Source organism: Cebus imitator, unplaced genomic scaffold, assembly GCF_001604975.1.
Source record: "Cebus imitator isolate Cc_AM_T3 unplaced genomic scaffold, Cebus_imitator-1.0 Scaffold195, whole genome shotgun sequence".
Taxonomy (NCBI): Eukaryota; Metazoa; Chordata; class Mammalia; order Primates; family Cebidae; genus Cebus; species Cebus imitator.
The window spans coordinates 172,063-189,384 of NW_016107510.1; the positions used below are offsets into that span (position 1 = coordinate 172,063).

A 17,322-nucleotide genomic window follows, 5' to 3' on the forward strand; every position below is an offset into this window, starting at 1 on the left:
CAGTTTCCTACGACTACATTTCTTGCCTTTTGTCAAAAAGTAAATCAGATAATTGCACATTCAAATAATTGACACTTATTTAATGGACATCTACACAAAACTGAGAATTATTACACACTGAAGATTACTATGTAATATAAGAAATACTGATAACTGAAATAAACTGGGCATGGTGGTGTACACCTGTAGTCTCAGCTACTTGGGAGTCTTAAGTGGTAGGAGGATTGTGTGAGCCATGGAGTGAGACTTCATCTCCAAAAATAAAATAAAATACTCATAAAAAATAATAAAAAGAAAAATATCGTAAAAATTTGATAAAATATATAACATGATACTATTTCAGAAATCTATTTAGCAACCATATGAAAAGAGTTCATGACAACAAACCGATAAATTAATCCAATGATATATTGTTATTTGGAAATCATTACATTTATCAGAGAATACTGGCAACAATTTGAAGTTCATGAAAGTGAAAGTACAAATATAGCAGCAAGATATAAATTCGAAGATATAAAATCAATTTCTTTTCTGCTTTAGAAGAATGTGAGGAACATCTTAAATGCATCTCAAAAAACAAAATTGAAAAGAGAATTTCAGTAAGGCATAAAAAGCACATAGTCAATAAATATACTACTAATTTTGATAATATAGTTTAATAGCTACTGACAAAGTGGTATCAATGATACATTACTGAATGCTTTATGATTAATTTCCAGTATAGCGTATCTTTCCCATTTCATAGGTTAACAGAAAACTAAAGTCTAGTTTTGAAAAGCATTTTTTAAAATTTGACAGCTTCTGGACATTAAGAAATTCAAAATTTTTCTATGTAATGATTACTTCTGTGAAAGTAGGAAAAAAAGAAAACATGTTTGGGGTGGTAGTTTGAGAGGACTAGGTCGTTATTTATAAGATAAAGCCTTTTAATTAATAAGTAGTATATAAATATCATATGTCTATGTAATTAAATTACATAAAAATACAAATTAATCAATTAATATCAAAACTGGGGAGAATAATTGTCACTATTTTCAAAATATTTATTTTTCTGATCTTTGGTGCTCTGTAGTTTCATATGTTTAGGTATATATTTTATACTGCTTAGAGCTCATGCTTTTTGAATTTACATCTTATTAGTTCTAGCTAATTCTCAACCATAAATTTTTACATATTTCTTTATCACTAAATATTTCCTTCTGAGATGTCTATTAGATGAATGTATGACTATTCTTCTTGTTACATGTTGTAATCCTTCATATAACACCATCTTGTCCACATGTGTTATCTTTATCCTCATTTGGTATAATTTTCTCAAATCTGTCTCCCAGTTCATGTAAAAAAGCATAGACATAAGAGCACAGGCTCTAGAATCAGCATGCAACAGAACAAATCAGAACTCAGCACCTATGAGCTGTGTCACCTTGGACAAAATGACTTGTGTTTTGGTTTCCTCATTATGATTATTAGGATAATATTACTAAATATTTCATGGGGTTTTCTGAGAATTAGAAAAGTTGATATATGTAAAGTGCTTTAACATTTTCTGGTATTGTATCAATAAAGTGAGTTTTTAATTTTAATGAATAAATCTTTAATTTCTGGAACTTTCAGGTGTTTTTTACCTCATATTTGGATGTCTTTTTTTGTAGTGTCCTGTAATTTTGGATGGTGAGTTCATTAGTGGCTAGAGTTGAGAATCTATTGCTCCTAAGAGGCTGATTTTTCCATTGCTTCTGCCAGGTTTTCTAGTGGTATCATTAGTTTGATAACATTGTGCATATTAATTTACCAACTTTAGGGGTTTTCTAGACAAAATACATGAGTTATAATAATTTAAACCTCAATCATTGTAAAAAGCACGCCTGTAATGGTAGTGTTCAAATGACTTTCTTTTTCTTACCCCAAGCATGGTCACTTGGGATAAGAAAAGCAACCATCCTTGCCAACTGTGATGGTTGGCAAGATTTTTTTTTTCCTGGTGTACCCCTAGTATAAAGGATATAGATCTCTGAAATTTCAGGCTTTATATAGGAGCTCTCATTTCTAACTCACTGTCTCCTTTGGGTCTCTTCCCTAAGTAGTGATGTACATCAAAGGTAGAATAGTGGGAGGAGCCTGTGTATGGTGGGGAGAAGGCAGTATACTACCATATTTAAAAAAAAAAAGTAAACTGACTGTTTGGTGTGCTTTTAATTAGGCCCCTGCACTCACACATCTAACAATTTCAGTGATAAAATTTTCTGACAACAAAAATCTGTTGGTCTAAGTTGTAAGCTACTGCCTGCATCTGGATAGACTGCTTCTATTGCTCTACCTTTAGTAACTGGCTGTCCCTGAGTGGGTAAACTTCATATTAAAAGTTCCATAAAATGCCCAGAAAAACAACAGTTGTACATGAGATTCTGTTGTTTTTGTTTGTTTCCTTTTTGTTACTGACATTAGGGAATTAAAATTTCTTTCTTGAAGGCTGGATGCGGTGGCTCACGCCTGTAATCCCTGCACTTTGGGAAGCTGAGGCAGGCAGATCACTTGAGGTCAGGAGTTTGAGACAAACCTGACCAACAAGGAGAAACCTCGTCTTTTTTTCTTTTCTTTTTTTTTTTTTTGAGACGGAGTTTTTCTCTTATTATCCGGGCTGGAGTGCAAAGGCGCAATCTTGGCTCACTGCAACTTCCGCCTTCACCATGTTGACCAGGATGGTCTCCATCTCTTGACCTAGTGATCCACCCACCTCGGCCTCCCAAAATGCTGGGATTATAGACGTGAGCCACTGCGCCCAGCCCAGAAACCTTGTCTTTACTAAAAATACAAAATTAGCCGGGGTAGTGGCGTATGCCTGTACTCTTCAGCTATTCTCCAGAGGCTGAGGCAGGGGAATTGCTTGAACCCTGGAGGTGGAGGTTGCAGTGAGCCACGATAGTGCCCCTGCACTACAGAATGGGAGAGAGAGCAAAACTCTGTTTCAGGAAAAAAAAAAATATCTTTCTTGAACACTTAACTATGCATTTAAAAAAATGCTTGCTATATTTCCTCCAACATTTCCAGATGTTTGTGGAGAATGGGTAAGTAGCCTTGACTATCAAATTTCTAGAGTTAGACACACCTCCACCTCACCTTCCACCACCACCAGGACTGGCACAGTGGCTCATGCCTGTAATCCCAGCACTTTGGGAGGCCGAGTGTGGATCACCTGAGGTCAGGAGTTCAAGACCAGCCTGGCCAACATGGCGAAACTCCACCTGTACTAAAAATACAAAACATTTAGTAGAGATGGTGAAACCCCTCTACTAAATTGCACGCCTGTAATTCCAGCTACTTGGGATGCTGAGGCAGGAGAATTGCTTGAATCTGGGAGGCAGAGGTTGCAGTGAGCTGAGGTCACACTCCAGCCTGGGCAACAGAGTGAGACTCCGTCTGGAAAAAAAAAAAAAAAAAAAAGGAAGCTCCTGTTTTTACACTTTTTAAAATTTATAATTGCTAATTACCTTTTCTACTTTATCTTCAGAACACATCATTTCTATTTGTTTATGGCACTGTTGTTGGTAGAATGATTTAAGTTCATTTTCTTTAAGTAACATTTCCAGCTTCAGATATTCTTGTCTAATTTCTTCTCGATTCTGGAACAAGCAGTTGAGGATTTCTTGAAACCTACCAAAATTAAAACATGATAGAATCTCACTAAAATTATAATAAGCCATACAAAGTTTATTTAAAGGAAATGCATAAACAAAGGAATATATGTAATTCACAAAACTACACTCAATGATAAACAGCAAACAGGTAAAAATGACTGTATCCTATTACAAAAAATGTTCAGAAAAAGTTATTAACTTTACTTCTACTACATTAGGTTTTTCTCTTTCTCACCCAAGGAAAATCATGTTACTGAAAGATATGGGTATCATAAGGTGTTGGTATTGCTAACATACTGTGTTTTGTCTATGCTTACACCTATACATAATCCAATTGCTTAGCAAAAACAAAATAATTTTTGTTTGTTGGAAAAGGATGATAATCCAGGCATGCACAATCCGAATTCAAAAAGCCCTATTAGCAACACAGCATTATGTGTTGTTTTGGTGTTGGCTCACTGTGAAGGAATAAGCAGTAGGAGGCATAATCATATGGTGCCTCCATGGCCCCCTAGGGAAAGTGACAGAGCCAGTTTTTAGCTTCAGAATTTGTTATAGTGAAAACAGACCATACGGTTAGGTACCCCCTACAGCCTGGCTAAGAATCAGCTGACACTGCTAGGACTCAAAACATCCAAGTTTATAATGTGGTAAACCTAGAAAAGCTGTTGCAGTGTGTTTCCTCTTAAGGGCAATATACGTCTAGAATATCAAAGTTGATTTTGATTCAGATTTCCAAATGCCCACAGACTTCAAACTGATTAAATTTTATGAAAACTCTAGCTGGATGCTACAATCCTGCATCCTCTTGGGTCAGTAGAACACTGGTCACACCAATATTTTAATTTTTTAAAAACATATTTGTGCTTTTACAACTCCAAGCTACAGTAACAGTATAAACATTCATATCAAGCAAAAACCTCAAAAAAATTAACTGTGAAGAATTTAAAATAAAGTAAAAGAAAGTATATACATTTAAAAATAAATGTTCTAAACTGGCCAGAATTTTAGATATACTTATAAGGATTGGCAGTAATGCCAATTTACGTCAGTAGTTCTTAATGAAACTCTATTGGGAATGAATATAAGCCGCAAAACACTGACTTTACTGCAGTTTTGTCAAGCTGATAAATATTTCATAGGAAATATGTACAGACATTGTTATTTCATTGTATTATATTACACCAACAGTAATGCCAGTAAATGAATTGATGTTATCTTTAGATTATATCTAAAGATAATTTCTTAGTTTTTCTATAACTTTTTATTCAAGGACAAAGTTAAATATTTGTCAATTTTGTGATCTAGACTTATTTTAGTTGTTGGTGTTCACTGATTAGGATGGAAGGAAGGGAATTGTTATCGAAGGTTTCTAGAGAGCAGATTAACAACAACAAAAAAACCCTATCATTTTAAAACTGAAAGAGTTCTAAGCAAACATTCAATATCTGCACCAATATTTTTAGGTAATACATTATGAGTATTAAACTCCACAATTTTCTTGGCATAGTCATAAGTAAAATTGTATATATATCTACTCTTTATAAAAGAACAATTGTTTTTTTTTATGATTCCCTTTTGAGAATTATCTTTCCAAATAGCTTTGACAGACAGAAAATGCTGTAGATTCTTCCTTTTGTCTATTTAAACTTCATAAAAATGTTATTTAAGTTTTTTATAACAAAAGACACCATGAAAATTCATGGCATTGAAAAAGTACCATGTAACAATATGATTGATACAATAAAAGATATTTCACACATTTATTTCAAAAGACAGTTATTTTTAGGGAAAATGACAAAGGTTATTGAGTACATAATTTTATCATTACCTTCTTCATAAAGACAAGTAAGTTATTTAACACATGGCCAGAATTAAAATCAAAGTTTTTATTGTTGGTCAAAAGTCAGGTTGAAATATAAAAAACATCTAAATACATGCTTATTTCACAGCTCAGGCCCTTCCCTCCTGAAAGGAGGGCCTTACCAGAAAGAAAGGTTCAATGACTTAAAGCCATCAACTCAAGAAATGTTTACTAATCTATAAGGTTTTAATTGGTATAGTAGACTTGGTTAAGTACTACTGAGGAATTCTATGGAATCAATTACTCCAAATTTGAGAAGCTGGTGAATTCTAATACTTATCTGGTTACATGAGGACCACTCCCATGTTTAACTAACAAAATGAAATAATAACAACTAATAATACCATATCAGACTTAAAAGTTTTCTTTGATGAGATGGAAAACCAGAAATCATTTTTACTTATTTCTTCAATAATACTGTAAAATGGATAAGAAATAATAAAAAAGCATCAGAAGACTAATACACTATAACAATTTTACCTTAAAATAAATTGTTAGGGAAATTAACAGAAAATAACTTAAACATACTAGAAAATCTCCAACATAAAAAGAGCTCTTGCATTATAATTAGAGGTCAACCTTAAGCTATATGAAAACTGATTGACTGAGGTTGATAGAAATATTTGTTGTTATTACGTCTTACAATGTTTGCAAAGTAGCATAATGTGGTAAAACAAGAATTAAGACATGAAAGATGTGACGGATTCTTGCCTTTATCTGAAAGTGAGAAAACAATACCTGCCTTAACACTATTTGAAAGAGTTGTATTGGTAAGATGAAATTAATATGGCTCTAAAAATAATTAAAAACTATACTATATATAAATAAACTACAAGTATTTTCTTAGCATGTGGGGTCAATTAAGGCAGAACAAATTATTATTTTTTTACAAGTTAGGAATATTTTATGTAAAACTTCAACACACAAATGCAATTTTAAAAAGTTACAGCTGAATCAGGTGTGAAAGTCACTTTTGACTATAATCTTGTTTTCCTTATAGATACTGAGATACTTTTTACAAATTCTAGAGCTCCAAACAGTGTGAATAACCACAGGTTTAAGGTGTAGTTGGTTTCTCATACTGATAACAGATAATTGGCTCCAAAGAATGTCAAATAAGTTTAACTTTACTCAACTTTAATCAGACTTGAACAGATTCCTTTACTACACGTTTTCTCAAAGCCTGGATTCCTTAAGGAGTAATTTCCAAACTTGTTTAATATAGCAATTCCTTACTGTCTTTCTAGAGGTACTCAAGATTAACATCTTGATCCAGTGTCTCAATGGGCCAATTTAGACAACTGTCTTATCTGCTTGAGGAAAAAGACTTTTGCATACTATATTATTAACTGCTTTCTTTTTAAAAATTTACTAAGAAGCTTAGAAGGAACCTATCAAAATTTTGTATCAGAAGGGCAGATCCAAGATGGCCAAATAGGAACAACTCTGGAGTGCAGTTCCCAGCGAGAACAACACAGAGGGTGAGTGATCACTGCATTTCCAAATGAGTTTTTACTGCCCACAGACCAGGAGATTCCCAGGCTGAAAAGTGCCATGAGTTTCCAGCACAGCTGTTAAAGCTGGTGCAGCAGGCTTCCGCAAAGAAACACACAAATCTGGGTGGCCATTTCAACTGGCGCCTGGAATGCCTGGGATACAGAGCTGCTCATTTATCTGAAAAAAATGGGGCTGAAACAGGGAGCCAGATGATCTGGCTTGGAGGCTCCCATCCCCACAAAGACCAGTAATCTGAAACGGTCTGGATTGAGAGTTTTGCAGCAAGCGCAGCTGGACCCTGGACAGTCCAGCTCTGTTGGGGGAAGGGTGTCTGCCATTACCGAGGCAGTCCATCACTACTGAGGCAGTCCGCCATTACCGAGGCAGACTGCCATTACTGAGGCAGTTCTAACTATACCTCTGTGAACAAAACCACAGGAAATTTCATACAGCAGCTGGGCGGAGCCCATGGCAGCTCAGCAATGGCTCTGCTGGCAGACTGTGACTATGCTACCTCCTTGCTGGGCAGGGCATCTCTGAAAAAAGGCAGAAGCACATCAAAAACTTATAAATAAAGCCCCACCTTCCCAAGGACAGAGCACCTGGGAAAAAAGGTAGTTATGAGTTCCGCTGCAGCAGCCTTAAACATACCTGCCCAGCAGCTCTGAATGGAACAATGGAGCTCCCAGCTCAGCACTTGAGCTCCTATAAGGGACAGACTGTCACCTCAAGCAGCTCCCTGACCCCCTTATATCCAAAGAGATACCACATAAAGGAGAGCTCAGGCTGACATCTGATGGGTATCCTTCTGGGACGAAGGTAACAGAAGAAGAAACCAGCAGCAAACCTTACTGTTCTGCAGCCACCGCAGGTGATCCCCAGGCAAGCAGGGTCTGGAGTGGACCTGCAGCAGAGGGCCCTGACTGTTAGAAGGAAAACTAAAAAACATAAAGAAATTCAACATCAACAAAAAGGACGTCCACTCAGAGACCCCATACAAAAGTCACCAACTACAAAGACCACAGGTAGATAAATCCACAAAGATGGAAAGAGACCAGCGCAAAAAGGATGAAAACACCCAAAACAAGAATGCCTCTCCTCCTCCATGAGATCACAACTCCTCACCAGGAAGGGAACAAAGCTGTATGGTGAATCAGTCTGATGAATTGACAGAAACAGGCTTCAGAAGGTGGGTAATAACAAACTTCTCTGAGCAGAAAGAACATATTCTAAGCCAATAAAAAGAAACTAAGACCTTGAAAAAAGGTTTGACGAAATGCTAACGAGAATAAACAGCTTAGAGAAGAATATAAATGACCTGAATGAGCTGAAAAACACAACATGAGAACTTCATGAAGCATACACAAGTTTCAATAGCCAAATCAATCAAGCAGAAGAAGGGATATCAGAGATTGAAGATCAACTCAATGAAATAAAATGAGAAGGCAAGATTAGAGAAAAGGAGTGAAAATAAATGAACAAAGCCTCCAAGAAATATGGGATTGTGTGAAAAGACCTAATCTACATTTGATAAGTGTACCTGAATGTGACAGACAGAATGAGTCTAAGCTAGAAAATAGTCTTCAGGACATTTTCCAGGAAAACATTCCCAAGCTAGCAAGGCAGGCCAACTTTCAAGTTTAGGAAATATGGAGAACACCAAAGATATTCCTCATGAAGAGCAACCCCAAGGCATATAATCGTCAGATCCATCAGGGTTGAAATGAAGGAAAAAATGCTATGAACAGCCAGAAAGAAAGGTTGGGTCACACACAAAGGGAAGCCCATCAGACTCACAGCGGATCTCTCAGCAGAAACCCTACAGGCCAGAAGAGACTGAGAGGCCAATATTCAACATCCTTGAAGAAAAGAACTTTCAACCTAGAATTTCATATCCAGACTAACTAAGCTTCAGAAGTGAAGGAGAAATAAAATCCTTTACAAACAAGGAATTGCTGAGAGATTTCATCAGCACCAGGCCTGCCTTACAAGAGCTCCTGAAATAAGCACTAAACATAGAAAGGAACAACCAGTACCAGCCACTCCAAAAAAGTACCAAATGGCAAAGAGCATTGACACAATGAAGAAACTGCGTCAACTAATGGGCAAAACAAGCAGCAAGCATCAAAATGGTAGGATCAAATTCACACGTAACAATATTAACCTTAAAGATAAATGGGGTAAATGCCCCAATCAAAAGACACAGACTGGCAAATTGGACAAAAAGTCAAAATCCATCTGTGTGCCGTATCAGGAAACCAATCTCATGTGCAAGAATACACATAGGCTCAAAATAAAGGGATGGAGGAAGATTTACCAAGCAAAAGGAGAGCAAAAAAAAAAAAACAGAAGTGACAATCCTAGTTTCTGATAAAATAGACTTTAAACCAACAAAGATCGAAAGAGGCAAAGAAGGAGATTACATAATGGTAAATGGATCAATGCAACAAGAAGAGCTAACAATCCTAAATACATACACACCCAATACAGGAGCACCCAGATACATAAAGCAAGTTCTTAACAACTTATAAAGAGACTTAGACTCCCACACAGTAATAGTGGGAGACTTTAACACTCCACTGTCAATATTCGACAGATCAACAAGACAGAATATTAACAAGGATTTCCAGGACTTGAACTCAGATTTGGACCAAGCAAACGTAATAGACATTTACAGAATTCTCCACCCCAAATCCACGGAATATACATTCTTCTCAGCACCACATCACATCTACTCTAAAATTGACCACAAAATTGGAACTAAATCACTCCTCAACAAATGCAAAAGAATGGAAATCATAACAAACAGTCTCTCAGACAACACTGCAATCAAATTAGAATTCACGATTAAGAAACTAACAAAGAACTGCACAACTTCATGGAAACTGAACAACTGGCTCTTGAATGCTGACTGGATAAATGATGAAATTAAGGCAGAAATAAAGATCTTCGAAACCAATGAGAATGAATATACAACGTACCAGAATCTCTGGGACACACTTAAAGCACTGTCTAGAGGGAAATTTATAGCAATAAATGCCCACATGAGAAGCAAGGAAAGATCTATAATCCATACCCTATCATCAAAATTTAAAGACCTAGAGGAGCAAGATCAAAAAAACTCAAAGGCTAGCAGAAGACAAGAAACAACTAAGATCAGAGCAGAGCTGAAGGAGATAGAGACACAAAAAGCCCTTTTAAAAAAATCAATAAATCCAGGAGCTGGATTTTTGAAAAGATCTACAAAATGGATAGACCGCTAGCCAGATTAATGAAAAAGAAAACAGAGAGGAATCAAATGGATGCAATAAAAAATGATAAAGGGGGTATCACCACCTATTACACAGAAATAGAAACTACCAACAGAGATTACTACAAACAACTCTATGCACATAAACCAGTAAACCTGGAAGAAATGGATAAATTCCTGGACATTTGCACCTATCCCAAGCCTAAACCAGGAAGAAGTCGAAACCCTGAATAGACCAATAACAAGGGCTGAAGTTGAGGCAGCAATTAATAGCCTAACCACCAAAAAAAGCCCAGGTCCAGATGGGTTCACAGCCAAATTCTACTAGACATAGACAAAGAGGAGCTGGTACCACTCCTTCTGAAACTATTCCAAACAATCCAAAAAGAGGGAATCCTTCCCAAATCGTTTTATGAGACTAACATCATCCTGATACCAAAACCCGGCAGAGACTCAACAAAAAAAGAAAACTTTAGGCCAATATCCAGGATGATCATTCATGCAAAAATCTTCAGTAAAATACTGGCAAACCGACTGCAACAGCACATAAAAAACCTCATCGATCATGATCAAGTAGGCTTCATCCCGGGGATGCAAGGCTGGTTCAACATACACAAGTCTATAAATGTAATTCACCACATAAACAGAACCAAAGACAAAAACCACATGATTATATCAACAGATGCAGAGAAGGACTTCAACAAAATTCACAGACCTTTATGCTAAAAAAAACTCTCAATAAACTAGGTATCGATGGAATGTATCTCAAAATAATAAAAGCTATTTATGACAAACCAACAGCCAATATCATACTGAATGGGCAAAAACTGGAAGCATTCCCTTTGAAATCTGGCACCAGACAAGGATGACCTCTCTCACCACTCCTATTCAAAATAGTACTGGAAGTTCTAGCCAGAGCAATCAGACAAGAAAAAGAAATAAAGGGTATTTAAATAGGAAAGGAGGAAGTCAAATTGTCTCTATTTACAGATGACATGATTGTATGTTTAGAAGACCCCATCATCTCAGCTCAAAATCTCCTGAAACTGATAAGCAAGTTCAGCAAAGTCTCAGGATACAAAATCAATGTGCAAACCTCACAAGCATTCCTATACACCAAAAACAGACTTAAAGAGAGCCAAATCAAGAAGGAACTGCCATTCACAATTGCTACAAAAAGAATAAAATACCTAGGAATGCAAGTAACAAAGGATGTAAAGACCTCTTCAAGGAGAACTACAAACCACTGCTCAAAGACATAAGAGGGGACACAAACAGATGGAAAAACATTCCATGCTCATGGTTAGTAAGAATCAATACTGTGAAAATGGCCAAACTGCCCAAAGTAATTTATAGATTCAATGCTATCCCCATCAAGCTACCTATGACCTTCTTCACAGAACTGGAAAAAACCACCTTAAAATTCATATGGAACCAAAAGAGAGCCTGCATAGCCAAGACAATGCTAAGAAAAAAAATAAAGCTGGAGGCATCACACTATCTGACTTCAAACTATACTACAAGTCTACAGTAATCAAAACAATATGGTACTGGTACCAAAACAGAAATATAGACCAATGGAACAGAACAGAGGCCTCAAAGGCAATGCCACATATCTACAACCATCTGATCTTTGACAAACCTGAGAAAAACAAGCTATGAGGAAAGGATTCCCTGTTTAATAAATGGTGTTGAGAAAAGTGGCTAGCAATGTGCAGAAAGCAGAAACTGGATCCCTTCCTGACACCTTACACTAAAATTAACTCCAGATGGAGTAAAGAATTAAACATAAGACCTAATACCATAAAAACCCCAGAAGAAAACCTAGGTAAAACCATTTAGGACATAGGCATAGGCAAGGACTTCATAAATAAAACACCAAAAGCATTGGCAACAAAAGCCAAAATAGACAAATGGGATCCAATTAAATTTAACAGCTTCTGCACAGCAAAAGAAACTATCATTAGAGTGAACTGGCAACCAACAGAATGGGAAACAATTTTTGCAATCTACACCCATCTCACAGAGGGCTAATATCAAGAATCTACAAAGAACTAAAACCTATCTACAATAAAAAACAACACCATTCAAAAGTGGGCAAAGGATATGAACAGACACTTTCCAAAAGAAGACATATATGAGGCCAACAAACATATGAAAAAATGCTCATCATCACTGGTCATTAGAGAACTGCAAATCAAAACCACATTGATATACTATCTAATGCTGGTTAGAATGGCAATCATTAAAAAATCTGGAGACAACAGATGCTGGAGAGGATGTGGAGAAATGGGAACACTTTTACACTGTTGGTAGTAGGGAAAATTAGTTCAACCATTGTAGAAGACAGTGTGGCAATCCATCAAGGGCCTAGAAATAGAAATTCCATTTGACACAGCAATCCCATTACTGGGTACATATCCAATCGATTATAAATCATTCTTTTATAAAGACACATGCGCACATGTTCACTCAGGCACTGTTTACAATAGCAAAGACCTGGAACCAACCCAAATGCCCACTGATGATAGACTAGACAAGGAAAATGTGGCACATATACACCATTGAATACTATGCAGCCATAAAAAAACAGAGTTTGTGTCCTCTGTAGGGACAGGGATGAATCTGGAAACCATCATTCTCAGCAAACTGACACAAGAACAGAAAATCAAACACTGCATGTTCTCACTCATAGGCGGGTGTTGAACAATGAGAACACATGGTCACCGGGAGGGGAGCATCACACACTGAGGTCTGTTGGCGGGGAATGGGGAGCGACACTGGGGGGTAGGGAAGTTGGGGAGTGATAGCATGGGGAGGAATGCCACATATAGGTGATGGGGGGATGAGGGCAGCAAACCACATTACCATGTACGTACCTATGCAACAATCCTGCATGTTTTGCACATGTACCCCAGAACCAAAAGTGCAATAAAAAATATATATATATACTTAAAAAAAATGATGAGTTCACGTCCTTTGTAGGTATATGGATGAATTTGGAAACCATCACTCTCAGTCAACTGACAGAAGAACAGAAAATCAAACACGGCATGTTCTCACTCACAGGTGGGCGTTGAACAATGAGAACACATGGACACAGGGAGGGGAGCATCACACACTGGGTTCTGTTGGGGGGGAATTGGGAAGGGACAGCAGAGGGTAGGGAGGTTGGGGAGGGATAACATGGGGAGAAATGCCAGATATAGGCGGGAGGATGGAGGCAGCACACCACATTGCCATGTATGTACTTATGCAATAATCCTGCATGATCTGCACATGTACCCCAGAACCTAAAGTGCAATAAAATATTTTTAAAAAAAATTCTGTATCAGTTTATATCACTGAAAAATGTTCATTTAAACAATTAACCATTTTGGCTCATAAGTAGATTAGCAGTAGATTAACAGAGCTATAGAGAGTTAATAAAATGAATAGATTTACATGAAATATACAAATAATGATGGTGTCAGAAAAGAACAACATGAGCACCATTAAAATTAAAGTAAGTCTATAGGTGACATAAGCGGCTTTGTCTCTACTATCTTCTACCTAAGTTCTGGTTCTCCTTAATACCTGTAAAATAAAAACTAAAATTACTTGATCTAAAACTAAAATTACACAAAGTGTGTAATATAGAGAAATCATTGACTTCCTGAATTCATTTGAGAAAATATATATATATATATATATATATGGGCATACCTTGTTTTACTGTGCTTTGCAGACACTATATATATTCTTTAAACAAATTGAAGGTTTGTGGCAATCTTGCTGCAAGCAAGTCTATAAGCATCATTTTTCCTACAGCATAAGCTTACAGTGTTGCATTTTGGCAATTCTCGAAATATTTTAAACTTTTTCATTATTACATATCCATAACGGTGATTTGTGACCTGTGATCCTTGATATTACTACTGTAATTGAGAGTCACAAATTGTGTCTATATAAACTATAATATAGTGAACTATAGTATAGTGAACTTATATACAGTATAGTGAATACTATAGATTTATATACATATATATAACATATATGAAACCAATTGAGATTGATATAAATGTTGATAGAAAAATTGATAGAAATTGATTGATATAGTGAATTATATATAGTATACTGAAGTACAGACTACAGTATACTGAACTTAATCAAGTGTTGTGTTTGCTCTGACTGCTCCATTTGACTGGCTATTTCTGTCGCTCTCTCCCTCTCCTTAGCCCACCCTATTCTCTGAAACATATTGAAATTGGGCAAATTAATAACCCTAAAATGGCATCTAAGTGTTCAAGGGAAAGGAAGAGTTACATGTCTCTCATTTTAAATCAAAAGCTAGAAATGATTAAGCTTACAAGGAAGGCATGTAGAAAGCTAAGATAGGCTAAAAGCTAGGTCTCTTGCACAAAACATTTAGCCAAGGTGTGAATGCAAAGGAAAAATTCTTGAAGGAAATTTCAAGTGCTACTCCTGTAAACACACACTATAAGAAAGTGAAACAGCCTTATTGCTGATATGGAAAAAGTTTCAATGGTCTGGACAGATTAAATTAGGCATAACTTTCCTTTAAGTCAAAGTCTAATCCAGAGCAAGCCTTCTAAATCTCTTCAATTCTGCAAAGGCTGAGAGAGGAGAGTAAGTTGCAGAGGAAAACTCTGAAAACAGCAGGTGTTGGTTCATAAGGTTTAAGGCCTTCTCTAGAACATAAAAGTCTAGGGAAGCAGCAAGTGCTGATGTAGAAGCTGCAGCAAGTTATCCAGAAAATTTGGCTAAGATCACTGATGAAGATGGCTACACTAAACAGCAGATTTTCAAGGTAGACAAAACAGCCTTTTATTGGATGAACAAGCCATCTAGGACCCTTCATATCTAAAGAGAAGTAAATACCTACCTTCAAAGCTTTAAGGAACAGCTTAACTCTCTTGTCAGGGGCTTTTGCAACTGGTGACTTTAAGTTGAAACCAATGCTCATTTATCATCTAGGGCCCTCAAGAAATATGCTAAATCTAACTGTTTTTGTTCTATAAGTGGAACAACAAAGCCTAGAGGACAGCACATCTGTTTACTGAATAGTTTAAGCCCACTGTTGAGACCCATTGCTCAGAAAAAAAGATTCCTTTCAAAACACTAATGCTCACTGACAATACACCTGGTTATTCAGGAGTTCTGATGGGAATGTATGAGAAGATTAATGTTTTCATGTCTGCTAGCTCAACACCCAGTCTGCAGCTCATGGATCACGCAATATTGACTTTGTGTCTTCTTGTTTAGGAAACACATTTTGTAGGGCTATTGCTGCCATAGATAATTACTTAGCTCTGATGATTCTAGGCACAATAAATTGAAAAGCTTCTAAAAAGAATTTGCCATTGTAGATGTCATTAAGAACATTTGTGATATGCAGAAGGAGATGAAAATATCAACATTAATAGGAATTTGGAGGAAGTTAATTCCAACCCTCATGGATAACAATGACAGGTTCAAGATTTCAGTCAAGAAAGTAACTGCAGATGTGGTGGGCATGCAAGAGAATTAAAACTAAAAGCGGAGCCTGAAGACGCGACTGAATTGCTGTGATCTCATGACTAAACCTGAAGAAATGAAGAGTTGCTTCTATGGATAACCAAAGAAAGTGGTTTCTTGAGAAAGTTTACCACCTATTCCTTATAAAGATGCTATCAATGTCAAAATGATAACAAAGAATTTAGAATATCACATAAATGTAGCTGATAGAGCAGTGGCAGGGTTTGAGAGGACTGTCTCAAATTTTAAAAGAAGTTCTATTGTGGGCAAATGCTACCAAAGAGCATCACATACTATAGAGAAAATTTTCATGAAAGGATGAGTCAACCTATGCAGCAAACTTCATTGTTGCCTTATTTTCAGAAATTGTGACAGCCACTCCAAATTGTAGCAACCATTACTCTTACTAGTCAGCAGCCACCAACATTGAGGCAAGATCTCCACCAGCAAAAAGATTATGACTTGCTGAAGTTTCAGATATCATTAGCATTTTTAGTAATAAAGCATTCTTTAAAATTAAAGCATGGTCATTATCTTTTCAGACATAATGCTATTGCACACTTAACAGACTATAGTGTAGTGTAAACATAATTTTTATATGCACTGGAAAACCAAAATATTTGCATGACTCATTTTATTGCAATATTTGCTTTATTGTAGTGGTCTGAAGGATGGAATCTGCTATATCTCTGAGTCAAATCTGTATGTATGTATGTGTGTAGATATAATTATATATAAAACATACATATGTATATACATACAAAAGACATAACATAAATTAACTAAATTTTAAAACAATAAATTCCTCAATATTAGATCTTAATATAATGTTTACCTTTCAATTTCTTTTTCGTGAGGGTTTGAAATCATTAACCTTGCTTTGTCATTTTCATTAGCAAAGGCTTTCTGTTGTTCATAGGCTTTTAGTTTTTCTTTTAACAATAAAATCTAGTAGAGAGAAAACACTAGTTAAAATATAAAAGAAGTCATTTACATAGCCACAGTCAAAATTTAGCTGTTAAAAACTAACTGAATTAAACAGATTTTAATTTTAATAGAAAAATATATTAAATTTTTGGACAATTAAATTATAAAATTCTATAAATGAAGAATTGAAAAAGACTAGCATTAAAATATAAACAGACATACCTCTGCCTTCTGCTCATTACAGATCTTTACGTATTGAGTTACATGATTATTTACATTAAGAATATTGCTCTTCAACTGTTGAAAGATAGAAATTATGTTTGTTTACAGAGAGATAATAATCACATAAATACATGAATAAAATGACATTATATTCTCATTGAGTTCCATGAATTCAGAATTTGTGACAATTATGCTTATTCTTAAAATCTATGACAAGAGGGTCTTCTCAGCACAATAATGTAAATGAAATTATAAAGAAATTACCTTATTGAGAAAAGCTACTTATGAGCATGTACTCACAGTGTAATAAAATTCCCTACTTTTAGTTTTCACTGAGTTCTTAATATATTTTAACATTTTTATCATAGTATGGGCCCTTTGACATTTATAGTATAGTAGAGAGAATATTA

General features: G+C 35.8%; 1 protein-coding gene across 1 annotated transcript in view; it reads right to left on the minus strand.

The window, feature by feature from the left end:
- The window catches only part of KIF18A (kinesin family member 18A), a 90,497-nt gene that overhangs the window by 48,566 nt on the left and 24,609 nt on the right, over positions 1-17,322 (minus strand). Inside the window, exons 8-10 of the mRNA XM_017547086.2 lie at positions 16,913-16,987; positions 16,599-16,711; positions 3,489-3,651 (exon numbers count right to left, since the gene is read on the minus strand). Coding sequence (XP_017402575.1) covers positions 3,489-3,651; positions 16,599-16,711; positions 16,913-16,987 — 351 coding nt within the window. The remainder of the gene's footprint in view (positions 1-3,488; positions 3,652-16,598; positions 16,712-16,912; positions 16,988-17,322) is intronic.